The sequence below is a fragment of the Lontra canadensis genome, unplaced genomic scaffold, assembly GCF_010015895.1.
Source record: "Lontra canadensis isolate GAN:19392208 unplaced genomic scaffold, GSC_riverotter_1.0 scaffold30, whole genome shotgun sequence".
Classification (NCBI taxonomy): Eukaryota; Metazoa; Chordata; class Mammalia; order Carnivora; family Mustelidae; genus Lontra; species Lontra canadensis.
In genome coordinates, this window is record NW_022631024.1 from 1193665 (window position 1) to 1221597 (window position 27933).

At 41.6% G+C, this 27933-nt stretch overlaps 1 protein-coding gene across 4 annotated transcripts in view; it reads right to left on the reverse strand.

Moving 5' to 3' along the window:
* FKBP15 (FKBP prolyl isomerase 15) overlaps positions 1–27933 on the reverse strand; it is a 53521-nt gene that overhangs the window by 11124 nt on the left and 14464 nt on the right. For 2 of the 4 annotated variants that reach the window (XM_032865631.1, XM_032865630.1), the window contains exons 4-20: positions 27568–27637; positions 25191–25265; positions 24762–24860; positions 23000–23149; positions 21855–21923; positions 20608–20754; positions 17482–17624; positions 16746–16803; positions 14148–14255; positions 11825–11927; positions 11251–11357; positions 9467–9581; positions 7708–7817; positions 7051–7158; positions 6516–6610; positions 5517–5619; positions 397–568 (exon numbers count right to left, since the gene is read on the reverse strand). In XM_032865631.1, the coding sequence (XP_032721522.1) occupies positions 397–568; positions 5517–5619; positions 6516–6610; positions 7051–7158; positions 7708–7817; positions 9467–9581; positions 11251–11357; positions 11825–11927; positions 14148–14255; positions 16746–16803; positions 17482–17624; positions 20608–20754; positions 21855–21923; positions 23000–23149; positions 24762–24860; positions 25191–25265; positions 27568–27637 (1832 nt within the window). The remainder of the gene's footprint in view (positions 1–396; positions 569–5516; positions 5620–6515; positions 6611–7050; positions 7159–7707; positions 7818–9466; positions 9582–11250; positions 11358–11824; positions 11928–14147; positions 14256–16745; positions 16804–17481; positions 17625–20607; positions 20755–21854; positions 21924–22999; positions 23150–24761; positions 24861–25190; positions 25266–27567; positions 27638–27933) is intronic. The other 2 variants (XM_032865632.1, XM_032865633.1) reach the window with 2 other exon arrangements.

Below are 27933 nucleotides of genomic sequence, written 5' to 3' on the forward strand. Positions count from 1 at the left end.
GAGCCACCCAGGTGCCCCAGAATTTTTTTATTTTTAAATTTTATTTATTTATTTGCGTGCCAGAGAAACAAAGTGTGTGAAGAGAGCAAGCATGAGCTGGGGGTGGAGGGAGGGCAGGAGGAGAAGCAGAGAGCCCGACGTGGGACTTGATCCCCGGACTCCAGGATCATAACCTGATCCAAAGACAGATGCTTAACAGACTGAGCCATCCATGCGCCCCATATATATATATATTTTTTTTTAATTAAGTGAATTCTACCCTTCAACATTGGGCTTGAACTCACGACCCTGAGATCAAGAGTCACATGCTCTACTGACTGAGCCAGCCAGGAACCCTTCAGTTTAATTCCTTAGGTTTAAATGGTGACCGTCCCAGCCCCTCCACCAGGGACGTACCTGGGAGCTCTGCCTGCAGTTTGGCAAGCTGGCCTCTAAGGAGATCTGTCTCCTTCAAGCTTTCTGTCAGCTCCATCTGCAGCTCCGTTTCTTTCTTTTGGTGAGCAGTTACTTTCAGCTGCAGACGGGAGACCTGAGCGGTGGCGGCTGCTAACTCTTCTGTCACCTTGACCTGAACGGTAACAAAGTATGATGCCACGTCAAACACGGGTGTCCCTTGTCTCCAAGTGATGACCCAACCTCACACACTCTACACTGACTGAACTGGTAGGAAGGGAGCTAAGGCACCCTCAACCTACATTAAGCCAACATCAAGCCTTCAAAATGGGCCACGTCTCTGACCCAGGAATTCCCTTGCAGAAATTTGTCCTTAGGAAGCACTGTGCAAACTTAACAAAAATCTTGCTACAAGATGTTCGATGCAGATGGGTTACAGTTGCTAAAGAATGGAAAAATAAAATGCTGGAAAATGGGCTTGCTTAAGCAAATTATGATACACGAGAAATGGTATTCCTGCCATTTTCTAACTTTTCTAGGATACACATGTATTTTTCTTAATAAGAAAAGGATTTTTTAAAATTAAATTGAATGCCTTCAACTGCAATCAACATCTGAGTCTGTAGTTTCTCCCTAATGGTCCCGATTACCCATGGAAGGATGATGGAAAGCTCAGCCACCTAACGGTGACTGCTCTGGGGGTCCCTGGAAGAAGAGAGCTAACGAGACGGCCATGCTTCAGTTTTTTGTGTGTTCCACGTATTGCAAATGGTGCCCTGGCCTGGCCTCACAGAAGCTATATGCTCTCAAATGGCAGCTGATGAAACCACAATGACCCCTTGGAGAAGCCTCTAATGATACTCCATGTGGTAATGGTGATGATTAAGAGGATGGTCAATAAAACGGAATGGTAAACTAGTGACAAATACCACATCCTTGTCACCTGAACTGATGTGTTTCCATAAAATGAGGAGAAATGAGATGATAAGAAAGGCAGTGAACAGGTGCTCCACTGGTGACCAGTCTTAACGTTCGGACAATCAAGCATACGAATGAGGTTGGACCATCTCCCCTACACTACTATGCTGCTACTCCTCTAACTCCTCCTACGTTATTCTGCCTGATGTGCATTTACCATTGTCTCCTTCCTACTGTCACTTGTCCCTTCTCAGGCTATTCACCAAGCCCCTGCAGATGTAAATGTTCCAAAGCTTTTACTGGTTTGCTAGCTTCCATTTAAAATCTAGTATTTTGGCTCTCCTAAACGTTAAGGAAATAAAGTAATTAAAAGTGTATATAAAACAAAAAGAAACAGGCTACGAATGAGTATCTGAGAGTCCACTGGCACACCCTCTCTTTGACCAAACTTTAGTCAGGTTCTTCTGAGCCCCTGACCTTGGCCTCCCATCCTGTCTATGGCCTGCCCTGTCTAGTTTTAGCAAGAATCCTGCTATGTCTGTTCAGAGAGAACAACTCCCCCTGATATCTGAACAAGTTCTTCATCCTTGACCTTTGGTATCCGGGTCCTTCGCCAGTCATTAGCAAGAATCCTACTAGGTCAGTTTACCAAGAAACCCCCCACCCACGAGGTCTCTTCTGAGTAATTTCCCAGCACCGACCCCTCATCCGCTCCTTAGCTACGACTCCCTCATCTGCCCTTACTGTGTGGAGTGGAGCCCACTCTTTCTGTCCTACTGCAACAGTCTGGAATAAAGTCCTCCTTACTGCTTCAGGAAGTGTCTGAGTAATTTTTTCTTTAACAGTATGAGACCTAAGATACTCACTTTTGCTATTCAGTAGCCTTAGGTTTTTACCTGTTAAACACAGAGGACAATGGCAGCTAGAACTTCCAGACAGAAGAGGGGCTTTCATCTATCTGCCCCAAGTAGAATCAAAGTTTAAGTCACTGTCCTGCCCCACGTGGCCTACTGGGACCTGAGCTCACACAGCACCCAGAGACCTTCATGTCTGTCTGCAGCTTGAGAGCTCAAAAATACTACAGTGAGGGCCGTTTGCAAAGGCCTTGCAGCAGCTAAGACCACTGGAAGGGGTGAAGGTCACTGGACGGGAAACTGTGAGATGGGTGGTCCCTCTCTCACCAAAGGACAAGCAGAGTGAAAGGTCACTCAAAAGCTCTTTTTATCTCAGGGCCTTACTTGGAAAGGCCTATGAGAAGCATGACAAGTAATACTCTCACCCAAACACACCTGTGTGCACAGAGAAAACAGCGAAGGGATGAAAAGAAAGCAAAGGCATGGAGAACCAAGGGTTCAGAAAAACAAGTAAAAAGAAGCGTTCAAGTCAGAAGCAGGAAAATGGTATCAAAGCAAAATGGAAATTTGACAAAAGGAAAGACACAGTTGACTGGAAATGAGGCCCTAGGCAAGCTTCTTCCTCTCTCTGGGCCGCAGTGTGTGCTCTGTAAAACAGGAAGGTCAAACCAGGTGACCTCTGACAGCTCTTCCATTAGTCCAGGGTTTTCTGTGGAAATACTAACCCCGTCACAGAGAAAAATAATGAATTCTGTTCACCAAATGTCCACTGAGCACTCAGTCCAAACTCTCTCAGCTGCGTTTAAGGCAGAGAGCTGCCTCCAGGGATGAAAGGACCTTGATGATCTCCCTTTGGGAGGACAGCCCTCACAGGGACGACTGTCAAGTAAGCAAGAAGTGGAGCAAAAGGAAAGCAGGGGGGAGTTGAGCCTTGAAAAGTGTCACTAAGTCAAAGTGTCCAGTGAGGCGTGTGATACTTGGTACCCAGCTTCCCAAGCACAGCACTCCTCAGCCCGGGAGATGCTCTCAGATGCGTGGGAAGCATGGTACCTAGAACCTGGTGGGGATTTAAGAGAGCCGTTCTCACTGCTGTGACTACTGCATGTTCTGCTATTACAGACAGAGCATCCACCAGCTGCCAGGCACTATGCCAACCATTTTGTTTACCAATATGGGACCACTGGGTGGGCAGTCAGTTGAGCCTCTGACTCCTGATTTCAGCTCAGGTCATCGTCCCAGGCCCACGAGATCCAGCCCCAGGGTGAGCCAGAGTCTTCTTGAGATTCTCTCCCTCTCTCTCCCTGCCAGTTCCCCTGCTTGCGCACACGCTCTAAAATAAATAAATCTTAAAAAAAAAAAAAAGGAATCCTGTGGGTGGATTAATAAGCTAACTCTTGGGACTGGCAAACTCTGGCCCCCAGGCCAAACTGGCCTGTTGCCTGTTTTTGTAAATAAAATTTTACTGGAATACACACACACACACACCCCACTGATGTGCAACATGAGAATCACATGATGAAGTTCCTAAAAACAAAGGCGCCCAGCTGCCACGGCCAGAGCTTGCGGCAAAAGAAACGACAAAGAGCAGCGAATCCTAGCTGGCTGTGCATCAGAGTCAAAAGGAGCTTCTGAAAAGTACGGATTCAGCCCTCGGCTACATAATGTTGAATAAGAATCTGAAGGTGTGGGACGCCTGGGTGGCTCAGTTGGTTGGGCCACTGCCTTTGGCTTGGGTCATGGTCCCGGGGTCCTGGGATAGAGTCCCACATGGGGCTCCTTGCTTGGCGGGGAGCCTGCTTCTCTCTCTGCCTCTGCCTGCCACTCTGCCTGCTTGTGCTTTCTCTCTCTGACAAATATATAAATGGATAAAATCTTAAAAAAAAAAATAATCTCAAGGTGAAGTTTAAGAATATGTATTTTTAATCAAGCACCTCTAGTGATCTGGAGGCAGCCAGACTAGAGTGTGGGAAGCACTGATCTAGAACAAGTTCTAGTAATTAGACCTGAATAACAGGTCTAACAGCTCGACCAAACAATATACTTGGGTGTCCCTGCCAGACCTACAGACTAAAAAATTAAAAAAAGAGTAAATGAGAGCAAGAAAATAAAAGTAGAGGAAGGAGAAATAGTAGAAAGTATGGTTACTGGAGAGTGAGGTGACTCCAGAAGTGCTGAGTGATGCCAGCGTCACGGGCTGCTGACCTTGATCCAGGCCCGAGCAGTCAGCCACAACAAACGAGGGACGCGGGAAGCAGCAGTGAGACTGGACTGGGGTCAAGTTGGGAATGGGGCTATGCGGGCAAGGCACTGTTCATCAGTGGGTAAGGGGTTAGAGCTAGTTCTTCCTGGGGCACTATAACTAAGAGAACACAGAGAATAGTAACAGCATGAGACAGAAGTAAGGAATCCTCAGCATTACTGGACTATGAGAAAGTGAGTAAGCTCCCATGGGTTATAAAGTACATTCCACTCAACTCTCCCTGTATTCAGGAAAAATTCAAATACAAAATATAACCTGTTACTTAAACCTCAGAGATAACAGCAGATGGCTGGGTCAAGATCTCCAGCTGAGGAGCAGTAGCCCAAACCGAATTCCACTCGAGATAAAGTGTCACTGGAGCAGTGACAAAGAGTGACAGGAGGAGTGTCAGCATCAGCCCAGGCCAAGACCCACCAGTCTTCCTTATAGCTACTCCAGGAACAGGTCGAAATGCCTCCTTCCGAATGGATTGAAGCCAGGCAGCAGTATTTAAAAATGCTGTGGCAGATGTAGATGAAGGAATAAGCTAGACAATCCTAAATTTCACTGAAGTGTTTATTACATGGCATAATAGGAATTTTCTGATTGGGTCAGGAGAATAAATTTCATTTGCTCATAAACAATGTAATCCTCACCTTAACCAAATTACTAACACCAGTGATAGTTCTTGAGTCAATTCATTGCAAAGCGCACTTTAAAACAGAAGTCTGGGGACTCCTGGGTGGCTCAGCTGGCTAAGCATCTGGCTTCAGCTCAGGTCATGATCCCAGAGTCCCAGGATCGCGTGCCCCAACAGGCTCCCTGCTCAGTGCAGAACCTGCTTCTCCCTCTGCCTTCCACTCCTCCTGCTTGTACTCTCATGCTCTCTCTCTCCCTCTCTGGCAAAGAAATAAATAAAATCTTTATTAAAAAAAAAAATAGAAGTTTGGGGGTGGGGGATATAGTAAAATCTGTTAGAAGCTTTCTGGTTCTATTCCCAATGATGGCAAGTTTTTTTTTTTTTGCTGAAAAGCTGACTGGTAAGTACGTACACAGGAGCACTCCTTAGCTCTACACGTCCTGATGGGCTTTTCTCTCCCTCGTTACTTTACCTTCTCTTGTTCAGCATGCAATACTCTTGCCTGTGTGTTTTCTGTGGCTGTTTGAAGTGAGTTGTTCCTCTTCTCCATCATCAGGTTACTCTGCTCAACATATCTGTGACATAGGGGAAAAGATACCCATGTGTGGTGAGGGGGAAGGAAGGATGAAAGAGGAGAGGGGAGAAGAAAATAAAGCACTTTCCCCCTCACCTTCCCCTGCCACCTCCCATAACCCCATCAAGTGGGAGACAAGAGACACTAGAAAAGAGAAACCTGGAAGAATGATTTTCTAAGTGAAATACTATTTGCTACATGTTCCCCTGACCACACACTCCCACTCCCCCGCCACCAAACTCTTCAGAAGGGTCGGGAAAAAAATTACATGATGTTTGGGCTTTATATGGAAATTGGTGAAGTTCTGGTTGATGAAATAGTCCACAGACTAGAGAGGAGAGTTGACAGTATTTTCTAAGAGTGTTCTAAGTTTTAACACTACTTTTACAGATGAAGAAGTGAGGGCCAGGAGGAATAAATACCCAAAGCCACCCAACAAAAGAGGAGCAGAGCTGGGATTCAAAACAGGTCTGCCTGACATTACAGCCTACTGTGTTCTTTCTACCAGAATTCCTCTCAGAAAACAAATAATTCACATGACAGGCAGGAAACAGAAATAGCACCAGTACACTTAAGCTACCCTAAACAAACATGTTTATTGGGGCACCTGGGTAGCTCAGTGGGTTAAGCCTCTGCCTTCGGCTCAGTTCATGATCTCAGGGTCCTGGGATCGCGTCCTGCATTGGGCTCTCTGCTCAGCAGTGAGCCTGCTTCCCCCTCTCTCTCTATGCCTGCCTCTCTGCCTACTTGTGATCTCTCTCTCTCTCTCTCTCTGTGAAATTAAAAACAAACAAATAAACAAACCTAAAAACAAAACAAAAACATGTTTATCCAACTTGGGCATTTACAAACGAAATCCTTTGTCCATTCTAGCCAGTGCCCCATACCTGCCATTACCTCTGATTTCGTTCAATTAGTTCACTAATCTTGTCATTCTGTTCTTCTATCCGACTGCTCTTTTCAAGGAGCTCTTGTTTCAATCTTTCATTTTCCTAAAATCAAAATATATGATGTATAACTTGAGTTTTTGGGAGGGAAGTGCCAGATATAAGGGAGTCAACTTGAACTGACAGGCGACACTGTTACAAATTTTGAGATAAAAAACTAGAACTTATGTCCACATCGATGTAATATTTAAAATATCAAATCATACTAATAGATATAAATCACGATGCCCGACAGATTAAACATAGAAATGGCCACAAAATGAAGCAAAATTCTAAAATACAGTCCAAAAGAAATGTTTCCTTGTGACTCTATAGTGATAAGTCACTTGGACCAAATTAGGCTGTAATGGATTTTCCAGAATTTCCCAACTCAGTGTAGCACTGATCACATGCTATCTGGGCAGCAGAGGTTTTAGAGGGTAGTGCATCCTGGAAGAGAAGGGAGCAAGACCTCCAGGCTGTGTTCTCTTCCCAATCCCTCTTACCTGAATAATACGTTGGATGTTGCTCATAATCATGCTTGTTTCCATCGTAAGCGCCATGCTGGGAGGCAGCAGGGAGCTGCCAGCACTGTGCTTCTGTAACTCTTCAACCTACAAATGTGGGGACAGAAAGACTTTGAGAGAAATTTTTATTTATTTTTTTTTAAAGATTTTATTTATTGGTTGATTGATTGATTTGACAGATAGAGATCACAAGTAGGCAGAGAGGCAGGCAGAGAGAGAGGAGGAAGCAGGCTCCCTGCTGAGCAGAGAGCCCGATGCGGGGCTCGATCCCAGGATCCTGGGATCCTGGGATCATGACCTGAGCCGAAGGCAGAGGCTTTAACCCACTGAGCCACCCAGGCGCCCCGAGAGAAATTTTTAAATGGAGAAATAAAACTTACCCAAGATCTGACTACTTAAGACCTTTTGACCCTTTGGAAAGGCTTAACGAGTTTCTGAGACAATCTCTAACATAAGCCTGAGTTTTCTTCTGCCAACTGGACGCCAAACAAAAAACTAACCTTCTAGGGAAATAACTGCTGACTACTAGGGATGCAGGAAACCAAGTAAGAGTTTACCCATAGCCCTGATTGCTTCCTGTCGTACCTACTGTTCATTCCCCCACTTTCAACACAGCCCCCACCCTGACTCACCCACCTTCGTCATGAGATGATCCATTTTATCAGCCACTTTGCTGACTGCCATACGAATTTCAGTGTTATGTTGCCGGGCTTCAGTCATGAGAAATGAAGCCATGTCACCAGATCCTAAGCAGACAAAAGCCAAAAAGAACCTTATGAAACTAGAGCAAAAGGTACTGTGTGAGGAAAAGCCAACAGCTCTTTCAGCACAGGAAAGAAAGAAATTAACATCTCAAAATAGGAAATGCTGTAGGTGATTCACACTGTCAGAAGACATAGAAGACACAGAGGCAAAAGGGCTCCAAAGCTAACAGTAAATAAGCTCTGCTCCTGCAAAATGTATCGAGGGGTACGGCCTGGTCCAGAGCACAATGATGCCCACTTTGGTCTGCCACAGCACTAACAGCTCAGACTGCTTCTCCACTCATCCAACTTCAAGGCAGACATGGTACCAGGTACCAGGGGTCCAGCAACGAATGAAACCCGGTTCCTGCCCTTGGTGAGCTCACAGTCTGGTGGGGAGACTCACATGGAAACAGATCATTACGACAGAGTGTTCTAAGTGCAAAAAATGGACCACGTACAAGGTACAAAAAGAGCATAAAGAAAAGCAACATTAACCTTTCAGTGACACATAGACAGTTATGTCTGTGGGAAGAGAGGAAGAAGGGATGGTAACAATCAGGGAAGGCTTCACAGAGGTGAGATCTGACGGCCTCCCAGATGGAGAAGTGGCAGGGTTTCCAGACAAAGGTAGCATCCATGAAACCCTTACCAATCTGGGACCATAAGTTACATTGTAGGATATACTGGCTCCTTCCTACCACTGTCCTAATACCAAAGATAAGCTACAGAATAAGAAGGTAGAATAGCATGCCAGCTTTTTACATTTTATTTTGTTTTGTTATAAAAAATTACATTTTGTTTTGTTTTTTATATCAGTGTGCCTTTATGCACACTTGGTACTTGCATGAAAGATAACTGAAAAGTTACCCAAGTAACTGTCAACAACAGTTTCCTATGGTGGGGGTGTGATGGAGTAACTTTTCATTTTATACTCTTTTGTGTTGACTTTTTAATAAAAGCATATGATTACCATAATTTAAAAATGTTAACAAAGTAGCTTTCATTTGAGATACCGAACACCCGGGGCGCCTGGGTGGCTCAGTGGGTTAAAGCCTCTGCCTTCGGCTCAGGTCATGATCCCAGTGTCCTGGGATCGAGCCCCACATCGGGCTCTCTGCTCCGTGGAGAGCCTGCTTTGCTTCCTCCTCTCTCTCTCTGCCTGCCTCTCTCTGCCTACTTGTGATCTCTGTCTGTCAAATGAATAAATAAAATCTTAAAAAAAAAAAAAAAAAAAGAGATACCGAACATCCACCACCCGTTACCATGCTTTCTCCTGATTTCCCCAACATTTCACTCTCTTACTGTTTTCTAGAAACTCTACAGAGCCACCCTGATTGAGCAACGGAAAAGGGCTGGAGGGAGAAAATGCAAGAAACAAAACAGAAAGTGGGCATGAGGTGGTTTGGGGGGAAGATGTAAATGTTCTAAAATTGGAATGGGGTGAAGGTTGCACAACTCTGTAAACTTACTGAAAAAAATCCTAAATTATACACTTACATTTAGTGAACTGTATGATACATAAATTTCACCTCAACAAAGCTGTAAAAAAAAAAAAAGCATAGATCTGTTGGAGTGAAAATGGAAAGGGCGTGGGAGGATGGAGAGCAGAGCAAGAGTGGAAGACAAGACATGGAGGGCCCATGGCCTACCTTGAAAATGGGGAGACTGAGAGAGCGGAGCGGGGTACAGGGGCCGGGCGGGCTGCAGCTGGGAGGTGACGGCTGATGTGTGGGGATAAGTGTAGGCTTGCATACCTGCATAGGGCTGAGAAAACGCCAAGGTATAGTCAGAGCTCTCTCTTCTGCTTCATCTGTCTTAATGGAATAAAGAGATTAAGCTGGAAGGAGATGCAAATCTGTTAAAGCTGGAGACAGATAAGACCCGATTTGGTAGTGGGAAGGCACTGCAGCAGACTTCTCTGTGTCATCCAGAGACACAGAGCAGGGTCACTGAAGTCGTCCCCAGAAAGTGAGGGAAGGCTGTCTCGGGTCACTCCCTGCTCCTCTGGCACTATGATTTAATTAAGTAGGAATTCAGTTCCCGGCTGTCAGGCCTACTGATGGTCTAAGAAACTGTAAAGAGACTTGGCTGAGGGCGCCCTGGGTGGTTCAGTCGGTTAAGTGTCTGCCTTTGGATCATTAGGTCATGATCCCAGGTTGTTGGGACGGAGTCCTGGGGCTCTCTACTTGGTGGGAAATCTGTTTCTCCCTCTGCCCCTGTGTGCACACGTGCTCTCTCTCTCTCCTGGAGTAGCTGTATGCATGCATGCGTGCAAAAATAAATAAAATCGTTAAAAATAAATAAATAAATAAATAAATAAATAAAAAACAGACACTCAGCTGAGTTTCCACTGGGATCAAAGGACAGGTGTTCTTTGGGATTCCAAAGTAAATCCATGAGTCTCCAAAGGATGGCTCTCCCCCACAAGACTCTAACTCTCTTGTGACCAAGAGCTCTCCTTTTCCCCTGAACCTTGGTCACCTGAACTATGAGATGACAACAGTAATGTCACTCAGGGTTGTTGTGTGGACTAGATGACGTGATATATAGGTAAAGTTCCTGAGAACTGGTAAATTAAGTGCCCAGCAGATGGTAAATGCTCAATGAACAGCAGCTTTCTTTTAAATGATGATGGTTATTCTTCCTTGAGTTAAGGAAATCCAACTCATTTCCAGGGACAGATAAACTACCCATCCATTACTTAAAATATAAAACCAAAACCAAAATTTAGTCTATAGGACAGAATTGTCCACTAGAGAGCAGGGAGAAGGCAAGGTGGGATTTCTTTTAATTCTAATATATCCTGTTCCAATGGGGCATAGCCCACTCACCATCACTCCCACCAGTCTACTAAGAATCACCGAGAAGTGAAGCCCTCTTATCACTGGGAGTATGTTCACCCACCAAATGTGTCATCAGTAAGAGTCCACTATCCTGGCAAACAGCAGAAGCAGACTACCTTCTGTGAAAACAGAAAAATATCCTACTTTCAGAGCTCCCGTTTGGAGGGTAACTAGACAACAGAGTGCCCCTGTATTTTCTATGCCCCTCAACCTACAAGTATTCTGCTACCTATAGTGCAGAACCTTAGCCTCTCGGCTCTAGCAGACCAGAGAAGGGGACTTGCATTTATATGTCTCAAGGAGAGCTGTGTGCAAAGGAAAGGACACAAATGCTGACTGGGCCTTTACCGTTTGCCAGGCCGTGTACCAGGTGCTCTGCCTGTTCTTGCCTTTCGGCTTTACAACAACCTGAAAGGGAGGTAATCCTTGTCTGGTTTAGAGATGAGATAGTGGCCGCTCAGGAAGGGGGAAAATGACAGATTCAGAAGTGGGGAACTGCTACCACAAGACTGTGCAGAAGGGAGAAGAGGGGCTGACTAGAACCTAATAAATTACAGCCTGAAACTGATATGGTTTAAAAACATTGTTACCTGAAAGGCCTGGGCATGGCCAGACATAGTGGAGTGCGAGTCAAGAGATGCAACTTGCATTAAAGCAGGAGAAGGTGCTTGGAGGCCAGAAACAGATGGCTGAGGCGCTACGAGAGAACAAGAAGTTTCCACTGTCACCCACCCTGGTTTCTTGGTAAAAGTCTGGACTAGTACCTTACATTCTGCCACAGGCTTCAGACTTGACCACTCTCCTCACCTGTTCTCCCGAAACCAGATCTACTGGAGTCTCAGGAGCGGGTGAGAAGAAGGAACCTGGGGTTCTCGGGCACATGTGACTCAGACCTACAGTCCCGCCTGCCGACGGTAAGTGCACAATTACACACAGGGAAGTGTCTCAGCTGAGAGCACAATTCCGAAACTGGCAAGGCCACACGGCTGGAGACAAAGCACGCAGACCAAACCCCTCTCTAGGGCGGAAAACGCTGTGCACAGGGACAACCCGACAAGTGCTACACTCTAGTCCGGCTCTCAGTACTCAAGACAATGCAGCCTGACAACTGAAGGACGCAGGATGCTAACTCTGGTTATCTGCAGAGCCGGAGAGGCCCCTTACCCTGTGCGGCCATCTGCGGCAAGGCTGGATGTGTGGGCGGTAGGGACGGCTGCGCGACCGGGGCTGCCACGGGCGGTGCAGCTCCTCGCAGAGCGTTCGCATCCTGAAAGAGGAACAAGCACTTGGGTGACTATGTATGTGGGTCCTTAGCTGCAGACCAGGCTCACTGTCCACCCTAAACCTGCTTACAGCCAGTGTTTCTAGGCAAAGAAGAGGAAGGAAAGGCAACAGTTTAGGGTGTGGGCTGTGGGGAGATCCCTTCTCCCTGTAAATCACACCAAATAATTAAGTATATTTAATTTCCTCGAATGTTCTATATTGTTGATGTTTTATTGACTGAAGCAGCTAAGGTGACTGCTCTCCAGAATGTACCACTTTCCAAACCAGCAGCTACCCTTTTAACCTGACCAGTCTGTTCCCATGGAAGAAGGGTCTATTGCAAAGAAACTCGGGCAACAGTGCAGCCTCTTCTCTCTGCCAGATCATCTCCACAGACCTCAAGGTGCTCACTGAAGATCACACAGAGCAGGATTCACTGCCCCTCATCACATTTGGATCGCTTTTTGGATAATGTGGTTTTAGAGGGTTTTGTCCCCATTCTTTCTTTTCATAAAAGTCAAAGCAATGTTGCTCCCTACTGTAATTCTAAACAAAGTTATCCAAAAAATATCGTCCCCAATTCACACAAGGAAAAGAAAAACTTGAGGCACAATATAGTGTTTCGCTATCCTACAGTTCAAAAGCTGAAATCTCCTTGACATTTTTTTACTTTAAAACTTCCCTTTGCCCCCTGATATTCTCAAAAACACATTATGCATTTCTGGAAAAGCATGCTAGTTTTATATCGCTTCAGCTCTAAATCCACCTAAATGTGTAACAACGGAATGAAAGCATTTATGATAAATCAATCTAACGGAACACTGAGCTACCTTTAAAGGAAGTAATGCTTTGTTTTATTTACTTATGTTAATTTATGTTATTCATATTAGTATTAACATAAATATTCACAATACTAATCTAAAAAATCAGGTTACAAAGCAATAATAAAGAAGAATACACTTCTTGATAAGTATATATTCTCTTTCCTTGTAATTTGAATCATTCTATAATGAATAAGTAGCACTTAAAAATTTTAATAACAGTATTACCTTACTAAAATTTAATTTCCAGAACCAGCTAAAAATCAAACCTATAACAAAAAGCCCTAGAAATCCTATCTTCCTTTAAAATGTTAAATCTAGTGCTCGCTTTGGCAGCACATATACTAAAATATTAAATCTACTTACAGCTTTTCCAGGAAGAAATAAAACAAAATTATGAAAAATAAAGCCTATGCTAGGAAAAATTTTTAAGAGCATCACCTTTGCTTTTGTTTTACATCAAAGTCAAAGAATCCTAAAAATCAATCTCTATTAATCTCTGTGAAGTGTTTCAATTCAACGGAGAGGATGATTTTACTCATTAAGTGACTAAAAACCAATGGACAAAGAACTAAGTTAAAACTGAGCTACTTCATAGGGGTGCCTGGGTGGCTCAGTGGGTTAGGCCTCTGCCTTCGGCTTGGGTCGTGATCTTAGGGTCCTGCGTTCGAGCCCCGCGTCGGGCTCTCCGCTCAGCGGGGAGCCTGCTTCCCTCTCTCTCTCTCTCTCTGCCTGCTTGCAATCTCTGTCTGTCAAATAAATAAATAGAATCTTAAAAAAAAAAATGAGCTACTTCATATCATACATCAAATTCCATATGGATTAAAATTTTATATCTAAATATGAAATAATAATATTTTTAGAAAACACATATGTTTATAATACTTGAAAGTAAGAAGGCTTTCTAAGCATAACATTAAAAGCAAGAAACAAAGGGAAAAAACTGATAGATTTCACTGCAATAAAATTTCTGACCTTTAAAACAATCACAGCACATACAAACTCAAGAAGACAATACAGTGCCATCTTTAGTAATAGGTAACATCAGTGGGAAGAACAACATTTCCCAAGAGAATCTAAACATTCAATCAACATCTTTTTTTTTTAGCATCTTTTACAGGTTAGGCCCCACGCTGCCTAACGTGTGATTTTTACTGACAGTAGAGAGTCTAGTAGAGGGCTATACGGACTACTTAACCCCCATTCTTGAGGCAGATGTGGGGGATTGCTTCCATTTCTCAGGGGAAGTGCTAAGCACAGTGGAAACACATGTACCATTTTAAATAAAGCTTTCTACATGATTCTGGGTTACAGGCAGAAAAAATAAAACTCTTAACCAAAAGGACTTAACATAATGTAGAAGTGTCTTCACTATTCATTCTAACAGAGCCCAGGGGTCATACCTCGATTTCTGAATCATTGGAATCCAGCTGTGGTGGAAGGATGGGGAGCATGGGCTGGCCCATTTTAGCCATCCGAGAGATCAACTTAGCTTTGACTGTATCAGGATTCTAAAAAGAGGAAAGTTACAAGAATCACTATAATCAAGGCTCAATCCTTTAGCTCAGTCTTTGGCTCTGCCATCAAACCCTTCCACTAGTCCCCCTGCTATACAGATTTGAAACCATTTCTTCGACAAAATGAGAATTAACGATTTCTTGGGTCACAATTAATAACAGCAGTACAAATAATTCCCTATATGTTGGAATGGACAAAGTGGTTCCATACATATTGCTTCATTTCAATCAAGTCTCCCCGGCAGGCATAATTTGTCTCATTTTACACAGATGAAAAACTAAGTACAGATCAAGGGAGGGAGGCATCTTACGTGACAGTACCCTCTGAAAACAGTGGGAGCAGTTCAGCAGATAGATATTCAGAAGCAATTTGGGGAAAAAAGGAAACAGGAGCTCTTTGTTCCAAATTCAGGTTCATTCTGCTCTGACTTGGCACTGACTACTCAATAGCCCCTGTGCTAAAGGCATCTGTATCCATTAACTGGTCCAAAGTGCAGCCTTCAGAGTGGAGAGTACATACCCCCAAGGGTGTACATGTTGATCTACTGGGTATAAAAGAGATGATCATGGGCAGCTGGGTGGCTCAGTCAGTTATGCATCTGACTTGATTTCGGCTCAGGTCTTGATCTCATGGATTTTGAGACAGAGCCCTGTGTTGGGCTCCACGCTCAGTGGTGAGTCTGCTTGAAGATTCTCTCCCTCTGCCCCTCCCCACACCTTTGTGGGTACAGTGCACACCTGCTCTCTCAAAAAAATAAATCTTTAAAACAAGAGAGATGACCATAACCTCTATTTTGGAATTATCTCTAAGCTGTGGTAAATATAAGACATTAAGCTTATTTACAGGGATGGACAGTACTTTATGTATGTAATTTATAAATAGATAGATACACTGGGAGTATGTGTTCATTCTTCCTTGTCTGATTGGAAGCACATAATCAAAGAAAGCTGGGTGCATCAAAAGAGGACTAGTTACATAAACCATATCACACAATGGCATACTGCAATCTACAGGAAAAAAGAAGAAAGAGGGAGCTTTCTGTACACTAACATGGAAAGATATTGTTATATATACTGTAACATAAAAGGCATGGTAGATAATATATATACTATGTTACATTTTATGAAAGGAGGCAGAAATAAAATATACATTCCTATCTGCTTCCATCTGCATAAAGAAACACTGAAAGAATACATATGAAACTAATAAAAGCAGTTACCTAAAAGGAGAGTGAGATGGATGGGGTACACAAAGGTAGGGTTGACAGCGAGTCTTTTCAATGTATACCCTATTATATAGTTTTAATAACTGAACCTTATGAATGTAATTACCTCCTCGAAACAAAAAATAAAAACTTAAATGTAAAAAGAAAAAAAAGGGATAGTGAGTTTTGCTTCAATTAAAAAAAATAATAACTTTAAAAAGACAAAAGACAATTTTAAAAAAGGTTGGAGACCACTAGTCCACTGGAAGCTACTGAAGCTTAGAAACAGGTGACAAAGTAGCTCTGTCTAAAAGTATCACAGAACCAATACTAAACAAATTTTGTGACTGTTCAAAGATCTGAGATTACAGTTTTTTAATTTTCTTGATTCTTTGGCTTAACCTTCCAGGTTTCGGAGATCACTTTTTACACATACCACATCAATTATTTGCTTAATAATTCCTGCCTTGGGCTGAATATAAACAAGTAAATTAGGGCTAGAGAGAAAGAAATCACCAATTTCACTCCAAGCAATTATCCTGTTTCCCAAAACGGTAGGTAAAGGCCACAGGCTTTCATCTCACACTCACACAGCAAACTCAAGATGCCTTCCTGAACCCAGCAGGGCAGCAGGAAAGTACAGTGCACATGCTCCCAAAGGCATTCAAATCCTAATTTTACTACAACTGTATGCTAGTCTTCCCATCTTACAGTTAGGGAAATAAACAGAGACCATTTCAAAGTCAGCTAGTTGGTGAATTAGTGCACAATCCATCTAAGAGAACCAAAGTGTGAAGTATGTAGTGTTAGCAGTAATTATGGTAATAGTAAGAGCGAATGTTAACTGAGCTCTTACGATATGCCAGACGTGATACTAAAAACTCCACACACATTATTTCATTTAATTCTCAAAAATATCTCTTGAGGATAAAAATCTTCCTTAGTGAAGTCCTACTTTATGTAAGCTCTAAGCTTAGTGCTCTGCGAACATATCACAAGAACCCTAACAAAAGGGGCTGTGAGAATTATTTCTATTTTAATAATGAAGAAGCAGAGGATCAGAAAATTAGAGGCCACAAATTTATAAGAATGAAGATTTGAACCCAGATCAGCCCATGCAGAAGCCCATCCAATTTATAGTAACTCCCCAAGAAGGAGATATCAATAAAGTAGATTTTTTTTTTTTTTTTTTTTTTTTGGTGTCTAACCTACCCTAACCCAAGGCACAAGAAACCTTCTCAGTAGATTGGGAGTAAGGAAGACAGATTTGTATACTCACCGTATTTGCTGTAAGCTGTTCACTGAGGGAGTTAGATTTGCTACGAAGGGCTGGCTCCCTGAAACCAAGAAAGAAATATGCTGAGGTAAAAAAAAAAAATCCCAAATCTATAATCATAAGTCCCGATTATGCTAGAAAAATAAATTGTTTTTGAAAATGTTTGCCGATTCAATGGCTGCAAAACAGAATCGTAACCATTCTTCAGTTTGCATTAATCTCTGAAAGCTGGTGAAAATGAGTAATTTTCCATTCAAATTCTTATTATTTATATTTTCTTCCTTCGGTATGTATTTTATGTTTATGCCTTTTACCCAGTTTTCTTCCAGAGTTCAGCAGTTATTCATACACACCTAAGTTAATGCATTTAAAAAGACTATGAATGTTAATCCCTTGTCAGAAAAATCTTGATGCTAGCATTTTCCCCATTTCTTTCATCTCATTTTGTTCCAATTATTTAAAATTATTTTAGTGTTCAACCTTCCCAATTTCAGAATCCCTCTAAGGAAATTTTTATGGACAATAAAAGAGCATGATACAACTCCAGGATCTGGGGTGCCTGGGTGGCTCAGGCGGTTGAGCGTCTGCCTTCGGCTCAGGTCCGATCCCAGGGTCCTGGGATCAAGTCCCACAGGGAGCCTGCTTATCCCTTCCCCTTGACCTGCTGCTCCCCCTGCTTGTGCTCTCTGTCTTTAAAAAAACAAAACAAAACAAAAAAAAACAAACTCCAGGATCTTACCCTGATTTGAAAGGCACTGATGTGGGTGGTGATACAACAGGGTCTGCAGAAAGGCCATCAGCACCTGGTATGGGAGAAGGGGCCGCAGAATCCCGGGAACTAACGCTGTGCCCATCAGAGCCAGAATCTCTGGCAAACTTGACCTAGGGAGCGATCAAGCACAGTTGGAACAGGCTACGAAAAAGGCACCTTGTGCTTTCCACTGTCCTTTCTTTTACTTACTCTTCACTACACAAGTCATTACCTGTTCCCTTGTAGCAAATCAGAAAATGTAGATAAGCCAACAAAAATAATCACCTGCAATCCAACTACAATACAACAACACTGCTAGAATTTGGGATGCAGTATTTCACATTTATATCTGTGTGTGCCTGTGTATTTTTTATTAAAAAGGGTCATACTGTTTTGTGACTGGCTTTGCTCACTCACTTAGTAACATATGTCCATGTTACTAAATTATTAATGTACAACGGCATTTGTAACTACTGAACATTATATTTCATTTCAAGGATCATGCCCATACCTGCCCTCATCTATAGGAAAAACTCTCAAAAAGATTTTGGGAACAGAAGTCTTAAATACCTATGCTGCTACTAAATATATTTTGCCAATTCCTGGTTGTTAGATACCCAGTTCATTCCCAATTTTCCTGTCACATCACGAATAATACTTCAATAAATTTCTATCTACATCCTTGCACATAATCATTTCCAAAGTATAAATCCCCAGAAATTAAATAGTTGGGAGAAAAGTATGTTTTTTAAGACTTTTGGTATATACCACTAAATTTCAAACCACAAAAGATGAACTACTCTATACTCTACAAGCAGTGTATAACGTTCTCCTGACAATCACTCTGGGTATTATTCTGTAGCAGCCGGGTGACTTTAATAAGCATGTCAATTTGTTAACAATGGCCAAGGGGCACCTGGGTGGCTCAGCTGGATAAGCACCTGCCTTTGGCTCAGGTCATGATCCCGGGGTCCTGGGATCCAGCTCTACATTGGGTCCATGCTTGGCAGGGAGCCTGCTTGTCCCTCTCTCTCTGCCCTTCCCTCTAGCTTGTACTCTCTCTCATGCATGCTCTCAAATTAAAAAAAAAAAAAAAACTAAAACAACAGTCAAACTATGGAAGCAGCCCATAGTGTCCATCAACTGATGAATGGATGAAGAAGATGTGGTGCACATAAGAGACTCTTTTTTTCCATAAGAGACTCTTAATCTCACAAAACAAACTGAGGGTTGCCCAGGGGAGGGGGGTAGGGAGAGAGTGGCTGGGTTATGGACACTGGGGAGGTAAGTGTTATGGTGAGTGCTGTGAAGTGTGTAAACCTGGCGACTCACAGATCTGTACCCCTGGGGCTAATAATACATTATATGTTAATAAAAATTAAAAATTAAAAAAAAAAAAAGATCTGGTACATATATACAATGGAATATTACTCAGCCATAAAAAAGAATGACATCTTGCCATTTGCAATGACATATTTTTTCCTTATGGTTATAAAATGCCAGTCTTGATGGATTCAAATTGGTTTGTTATCTAAAACCAATCATGACTTCCTCAAACTCAGTGGAAAATTGAGACAAAATATAAAAGCTGTGAAAAAGGCAGCTAAAAGCACATGAGTAAAAGAAGGTTGGAATGACCCAGCAGAGATAAGGATGTTTAATTAGGAAAGAGTCATCAAGAAGAAAAGCATATCATTGATTACAGCAGGAATAACAGCCACAATAAAGATAACCATAATATTTATTTTCTGTACTGTATTTTGTAGTTTATAGGCACAACCACTATCACATTTGGACCTAATACACACAGTGTAAAGCAAACAAGGTCTTTTTTTTTAAGAGGGAGGAATTAATTTATTTAACCACAATCCGTTACAAATTTTACTGTAGAAAATTATACATTCTCTTGATATTGTTTTTCTAATGGAAAATGAGAATGTAAAAAAGAAAAAGTTTCTGAATTCATTACCATTCCCCAGATAAAGTCGTTTTTTTGGTTTTTTTTTTTAAAGATTTTTTAATCTATTTATTTGACAGAGATCACAAGTAGGCAGAAAGGCAGGCAGAGAGAGAGAGAGAGAAGGAAGCAGGCTCCCCGCTGAGCAGAGAGCCTGATGTGGGGCTCGATCCCAGGACCCTGAGATCACGACTGAGCCAAAGGCAGAGGCTTTAACCCACCGAGCCACCCAGGCACCCTTTTTAATTTTTTTTTAAGACTTTATTTATTTGACAGAGAGAGAGAGATCACAAGTAGGAAGAGAGAGAGGGGGAAGAAGACTCCCTGCTGAGCAGAGAGCCCGATGCGGGGCTTGATCCCAGGACCCTGAGACCATGACCTGAGCCAAAGGCAGAGGCTTAATCCACTGAGTCACCCAGGTGTCCCTCCCAGATAAAGTCACTTTTGATCATTCCTTCTAACGCTTTCAGAAATATTCTATGAAAATATAAGCATATATGTATCTATCTGTATAGATACATGCATATGTACATGTGTACGACTGTGTAAATATATTTATATACTTATTATACGTAAGTATTTTTGTATGTTTACACGTATTTGTATACACACACAAGAGATCATACTATCTATACTGATTTGCGACTTGATTTTTTCACTTAATAACAGATTTTGGATATCCTGTAAGAACTGCATAAAGGTCTACTCCATGAAAGACCATAACTTAATCAGTTGTTTAATGATGGCTATTTAAGTTCTTTCCAGTGTTTGCTATTACAAATAATGTGGAAGAGGGAGGAAATGATGTATCTCTGTCTACGTACAGATATCTCTGCATATTTATGTGAATACAGCAATACAATAAATTTAGAGCCATGGAATTACTAAGGCAGAAGACAAGTGCATTGGGGTGGAATCACTCTTTCACAGACAGAAAAAAAAGGTTAGTGTAGCAAAGTGATTTGTTCAGTCACCACCTCTTCTAAACTCTAAATAGAGCACCAGGAAGGACGTGGTCTTTAGATTCCGTTGCCCTGTCCAACTATACCATTTCTGCTTAAAAAAAAAAAGTCCTTGAATTTGTTTTTTCAAATTTATTCATTGTACCTAAAGGCAAAAAGGACTTATCAAACACAAAACAGTACAATTTTACTCACCCGCCGAATCTCCACCTCATACACCAGGATCGAGTCCGGCGACTGGGTCCATCCTATTACTCCTTCAGAGCCAGCAGCACAGGCTGGAGGGATGACAAGCAACCGTTTCCCTCCTTTTCTCATGCCCAGCATCCCATCCTCCCAGGCCTTCAGGAATCAGAGAAGAGGAAAAGCTCATCAGGACACGAGTCTCCTCGTAAGACAAGATGAAGACCCAGATATTAGGCTCCTCTCCTCCGCACTTTCAGGTTTAGACCTCTTGAGAGACATCAGATTCAACTATAATCTCCCGTTGGTTATAAGAATATCTAGAATACTGCTGCTATTCACTTGTAAAAGCCAGCATATCCAGGGTTAGATGAAATATGCTTATCTTGGGTGATGAGAGGAATTAGAGGAGAGGACAATGGTATTAGAAGAGAAATAAAAGCTACCATTCATTAAACACATTTCCCAAGTACTCTGGTACGTGCTTTACTTACATTATGTTGTTTAACCCCTAAAATAACCTCATAAGGTTAGGAGCATTATCTCCATTTTACAGGTAAGAAAACTGAGGCTTACAGAAGTGAAGCAACTCACTCAAGATCAGATCACTGAGAAATTATTAAGCCAAGATGCAACACCACATCAGTGTAGCTTTCAAGGTTATACCTTCACCCCTCTGATATACAGGAGGCAGTCTCCAAAAGATTCTGGGAAGAGGAGGCATGAACAAAGCTATGAAGAAAACCTTTCTGTCATGCAAAATGGCAATGAGGACTTTTTCCAATGAGGGCTTCGACACATCCTAACACAGTGATACCCCACATGTGTAAAATACACTTTATTCTATAAAGCACTTGCACAGCTGGTAAAGAAAAGCTTCACAACATGAAGTCGAGCTCTCAGACTCCAATCCCAGTGTTCCTCTTGCTCTGTGGTAGCTGCTTCCCACAATGAATGGGAAGTGCTGATTCAAAGCAACTCAGACAGCTAAGAGTCACCCATTATGATACAATTCTAGAAGGAACAGTTTCATCTCTTCCCCTTTTAGGCTATGCAAAAGATTTAATAATTTCCCCAGAGCCACACAATAAAAAAGAAAGAGTAAGGATTCAATATATTCTCATAGGTAAAAATTTCCTAAGTAATGTAAACATTTTTCTCCTCCTGCCTTACCAGACTCAGAAAATACACCCAGGTTAGAAATTTTACAAACTAATCACAAGTGATAAAACCATATAAGAACACAGTTAAGCTAGTACCTTGATGACTTTGCCTGATCCCAATTTCAGGCGAAGCAGCTTATCTTTGTTAGCAGTAGAGTCCAAAACCTGCAAATTGATCGAAGTAAATGAGGTCACCCGATTTCAAAAATAATAGTAATCATGTAATAGTCAATACAGATTACTACAGTATTAATATCAAATTAGCACAGTATTCCTGGAGTAAGGAATGTCAAAATACTGTTGGGGGGTGAGGGGGGAGGTTGTTTTTTTTTTTATGATTTTATTTATTTATTTGACAGACAGAGATCACAAGTAGGCAGAGAGAGAGGAGGAAGCGGGCTCCCTGCTGAGCAGAGAGCCCTATGCAGGGCTCGATCCCAGGACCCTGGGATCATGACCTGAGCCGAAGGCAGAGGCTTTAACCCACTGAATCACCCGGGCGCCCTAGGCGGGCGGGGGTGGGGGGGGGGTGTTCTTAAAATACCTGAAGAGAAAGGCTCACTCACATCATGGCTAAATTGGGACCTGAATGTACATTTTTTTTGACTAAAGCTCTTTCTATATCATACTGCCTTTGAGAACTTAAGGATATTAAAACACAAAAGTGTACTCTATTTATACTATTTATTATACAGAACACAAACAACTGTGAGGAAGTTCTAAAAAGAAGTTTTAAGACCTAATCCCATAAGAATAAATTTAAGTTTAAAATTGATATAGGAGGACAAGATATACACATGAACAGGGGCGCCTGGATGGCTCAGTTGGTTAGCCAACTGCCTTCAGCTCAGGTCATGATCCTGGGGTCTTGGGATCAAGTCCTGCATCAGACACACTCCCAGCTCCACGGGGAGTCTGCTTCTCCCTCTGACCTTCTCCCCTCTCATGCTCTCTCGCGAATAAATAAATAAAATCTTTAAAAAAAAAAAAAAAAGATATACACATGAACAATTACCAAAAATGATACTTAGGAAATTGGTTTCCATTCTAAATAGAAGAGACAAAGTAGCACTGAGCAGATTTCACCTGTCAGCATTTGATGACTATGCCCAAAAGCAGTCAAAGCAGGGTTCCTAAAAGATTTTTTATTTGCCAACAGCAGCAATTCACAGCAGTAACACCTTACGTTAGTCCTCGTGCTATTTCAATTACAAATGAACTTGCAGGCTGCATTTCCTTACCTGGCCCAGCACATGATTCTGAAAGAACCAGCTGGTATAGGCTACTTCCAAAGAATCTCCAACATCTACAGCAGGGCCTTCTGCTACAATGAGATCCTGGGAGAGCACTGCATCTAGGGAGGGGGTGCTGTTGCACTTGGCAATGCACACCTGCAAGACGAAATCACAGCAGCATTAACTTAGTTCAAGCTCAGTAAATATTCCCTCCATTGTTGCTAAAGCTCTTTTCCAAACAGTGGTATCCACTAACAAAACTGATTACATGTTTAGAAGTAAGCCAATCCAAAGTCAACAATCTTGCCAGGAATCAAAGTGCCTAACAGTAAGGCTTTGGAGTCAGACCGTCTGGGCATAGATCTGGGCACTGCCACTTATTAACTTGTGACCTCGGCCAAATAACTTAACTTCTGTGAACCTTATTTCATATAGGTATTTTGTAAAATGGAGATTAAAAACTCTGCATATTTACTCGGGTAGTTATGAAGATTGAGCTAATACAGAGTCCTTGGCACAGTGGCTGGCAAATAAGAGTAAGTACACAACAACCATTAGCTAGCATGACTTTAAGGATTTTACCTTTCATTGTTTGGGAACCCATGAAAGAAAGGAGAACTTCTAGAACAATTTCAGAAGTCATTTCTAAAAACAATAAACTAGAAAAATAGGCCCTTTATAAAACCACACTACATTCCCAGATTTGCATGTCCACCACCTACAGACTTAGATCATCTTAGCACAAATCTTGGACAAGAGTTAAACACATCTTCGTGAAGTCTTACTTTACCGTCAATTTTTTAACATGGTCTATATTACAAATTTGCTACTCATTTTCTTAAAAGAAAGGTTTTATTATTGTAATCAAATAAATGCTACCTAAAACAATGAGATGTCATTTTTTACCAAGCAAATAAGACTAAAAAAAAAAAAAAAGATAATTCTAAATGTTAGAAAAGCTATAGTGAGAGAAAAGATAGGAACGTGAAATAGTATTATCTCTCTGAAAAGCAGTATGCCAAACTGTCTACAGAACCAAGAAACATTTGGACTCTCTGACCCAACCTTCTACTTCTAGAAATTTAGCCCAAGGAAATGATCAGAGGGAGAAAAAAAGGACACAGAATTATACACAACAATGCTTGCTATAGTATCATTTATTTCAGACGGAAAGCAATCTAAATGTCTAAAAGCAAGGGAAAAGTTAAATAAATTAAGGAGCATTTATACTATGCAACTTTCAAAATGTTTCTAAATAATTTTTCATGTGGTGGGGAAAGACACATAAACATCATTAAAATATATATAGCAAGACATTGAACTCTTAAAGGAGTATACCTACTTATATACACTACACATAGAAAAAAGGAAACATATTAGTAGTGGTTACCTCGAGCAGTAAGATTTCAAGTGATTTTTGTAAAAAATGCTTTTCTAAATGTTCTACAAGGATCATTTAACTTTATAAAAATTCTTTTAAAACACTATTTTTAAAAGATAGTTTTATTTATTCCTTAAAATAATTTATGAAGTGGAAAGTGTTTTAAAGAAGTCTGTTTAAGCCTTTTTTCTCTTAAAGTCTCATTTTTCAAGCAATTTCACTAAGTATTCCTATTATTTCCTTGAAATATAATTATCTCGAGTGACAGATTTAGTGGGCTTTTAATGCTTGTCTCTAACAAAACAAAGCAGGTTGTGAATTTTCCATACAGTTTCCTAAAATTAAGGGCAATCCAGGCCTTTCACAGGAAGAATAAGACAGTATTACCTGTTTATTGAACTCCACAGCAGCCTTTTCGGACTCAAACATGATGGACCAGTTTTGTCTCTGGTCATCATAAAAGGTGCTATAGTTATTGGGCCGAACCTGGGGAAAGGAGAAATGTTGGGGTAACTCAATGACAGGCAGCAGAGCACAAAAATCTGACTGCTTCAACTCACAGAGAAGGGCCCTGACTCAGGAGGACCCAGAGAGATACACGGAATTTCCTCCTTCCCTCCCACCCTCCAACAACCATCCTTTGGTTCATTTCCCAGAATGCTGCCTAGAGACCTTTCTGAGAGGCTCTGTTAAGATATCCACTCTGATGTCTAGAGCCAGAAGCAGTAGATTTAATTCCCACCAGGTACACACAGACCAATCTCTCCTATAAACCCATCCCAAAGGAGCTGATGATTCCAACGTGGGAAGTCTTACCATTAGCTCAAAGTTCAGATGAATCCTGGCAACAGTAACTGATTGTTGTTGACTGATATAAAGAAGAATCTTATACTGTGCTCAATAAAGGTGGGCCGGGGGGAAAAAAGAAAAAGAAAACTAAAGTTAAAAGGAAATAGAAAATCAGCAGTAAGATGTCAGGGGTTATGCTTCCAAGAGGCATAAAACTCAAAACTCACTTGATCCCTTAAAGCTTAGGTTTTAAATTCTATCTTCTCACTATCCATTTTCATCTCCTCTCATCTTGGCCTTACTTACTCCTTTACTGTAATGAGCGATTATTTTGTTGGTGTTTTCACTGGTATGAGGGTGACAAGAGATCTACAAACAGCCAACACATACATGAAAAGATGCTCAACATCATTAGTCATAAGGTACATTAAAACCACAAAAAAGTGGTTTCCCAGAACTCTGCAAATGTCCCATGGGCAAAAACCAATCTTGGGCTTAGAGCTCCTCTAAGTTTTTGCCGGTGTCTCCTTTGACCAGTAGCTTCTTTCATTGGGCCATATCTGCCACTTAGTCCCCTCCTAGGCATCGTATCAGTGAAAGAACCAAGGGAAGGAAAAGCTCAATGGCTTTTCCCTCTGAAATTTTAGTTCATCTAGTCTTCATCATTTCCACAGCTCTCCAGTGAGCTTAAAAATATAATTTTTGCAATTTATCTTTTTTATAATTGTTGCAGTGGGAACTGCTGCCTACCACAACCTCCTACTGCCACCTCCTACTGGTGGTGAAGGGTGGTGAAGTCCCAATACCAGATTTTTAAAATCCAAACGGCAACTCCTAATGAATTAATATATCCAGATAATAATCACGGGTGGCTACTATATGAAAAAATCAGGGACAACTAGACATTATCTACCTCTGGATGGGAGAATTAAAGATTTAAGGGACATGGCAACCAATTACAATGTACAGACCTTATTTAAGGGACATGGCAACCAATTACAATGTATAGACCTTATTAGACTGTTAAAAAAAAAAAGGAGACAATCAGATAAATCTGAACACTAGCTGGCAGTGAATGAGATAAAAAAAATTACTGTGGGGTTTTTTAAGGTGATAATTACATAATGGTTATGTTAGAAAAAAAATCCTTGGGATATACACTAAAGTATTACATATTGTATGTTGGACATACAGTTAAAATAATCTGAGCAGAAGAAGGAAGACAGGCTAGAATTTAGATGAAATAAGATTAATAACTCTTAGAGCCCAGGAATGGGTTTCTGGGAGTTCATTATTCGAGTCCCCCCATTTTTTTTTTTTTAAAGATTTTATTTATTTGACAGACAGAGATCACAAGTAGGCAGAGAAGCAGGCAGAGAAAGGGAAGAAGCAGGCTCCCTGCTGAGCAGAGAGCAGGATGCGGGGCTCAATCTCAGGACCCTGGGATCATGACCTGAGCCGACAGCAGAGGCTTTAACCCACTGAGCTACCCAGGCGCCCCTCGAGTCCCACAATTTTTATGTTTCCAAATTTCCACAGTTAACTTTTTTGTTTGTTTGTTTTTAATACAAAAGAGTGTTGTCCATGACGTTAGTTACCCTGAATAGGTCATTTTATCCGTGTCTCAGAGTGTCTTAGGAGCATGGCTCTTAGTTCACTGAACCTTTGAAATGCCAGAATTTCTTATGCTTCTCTCAACAATGTTTAAAACATTCTGGAGCAGGGGTACCTGGGTGGCTCAGTCGTTAAGCAACTGCCTACGGCTCAGGTCATGATCCCAGGTCCTGGGATCAAGTCCTGCACTGGGCTCTCCGGTTAGCAGGGAGTCTGCTTCCTCCTCCCTCTCTCTCTCATGAATAAATAAATTAAATATTTAAAACGAAAACAAAAACACATTCTGGAGCAGAATTTGAAGCTAGATACAAGCCACATAAGGAAATCAAGCATTGGGGCTTCTAGCCACATTTCTTTCTGACCCAAACCAACAGTATGCTGTGTGATCCACTGCCCACCTCACTGTCAAACTTTCAAAGGCTAAACAAGGTCATTGATTCAGCCATAAAGATAGAATACTCTAAGTAGAACAGTAAGTGTTTTTCATTACCTAAAAAAGGGATGTCCTTGGTAAATGGTTTACTCTACAACTCCCCAAACTCTTTAGTATCGTATCACAAAGGTCAAACTTAAAAGATTTTGCATGGTTGAATTTGTTTTAATGCACAGTAGTAAGCAAGATGTGACTATAAATGTAACTTATGTACCTCGTATTAAAAATTCACAATCAACACGAACAATCATTCTAATCCTCTGAAACAAGAGACATTGGGCGAGTCCAAGTAAAAACTAGCTCATCAGTATGATCTGGGACACCTGAACATACACGAGACACGGGGGGCATTCTCACCTCTCTGGCCGTGTGATTCCCCAGGACTGCAGCACCAAACTTGCCCTGCTTTACATACTGACCGTTTGTGCTACAGAACCAAGAAAAATAATAGGTATTAATACTTAAACTAAGTAGAACCAGCTTTGTCTTCTGCCACATAGAAGTGGGGAATCTAGTCATTCAGCCTCAAGAAAAGGACAGAGGTGTTTATAACAGAGGTGAACAGTTTATAATTTAAAGCTCTTACACTTCTTTACTCTCTTAATATCTATTCATAATATCTCAGTGGAGTGAGCACTTAAGAAAGCAGGCGTCGAGGGTACAAGCACTTCCTAGAGAGAGCATACAAGACAACGGCTCTTCAAAGTTTTATGTGCAGAATTC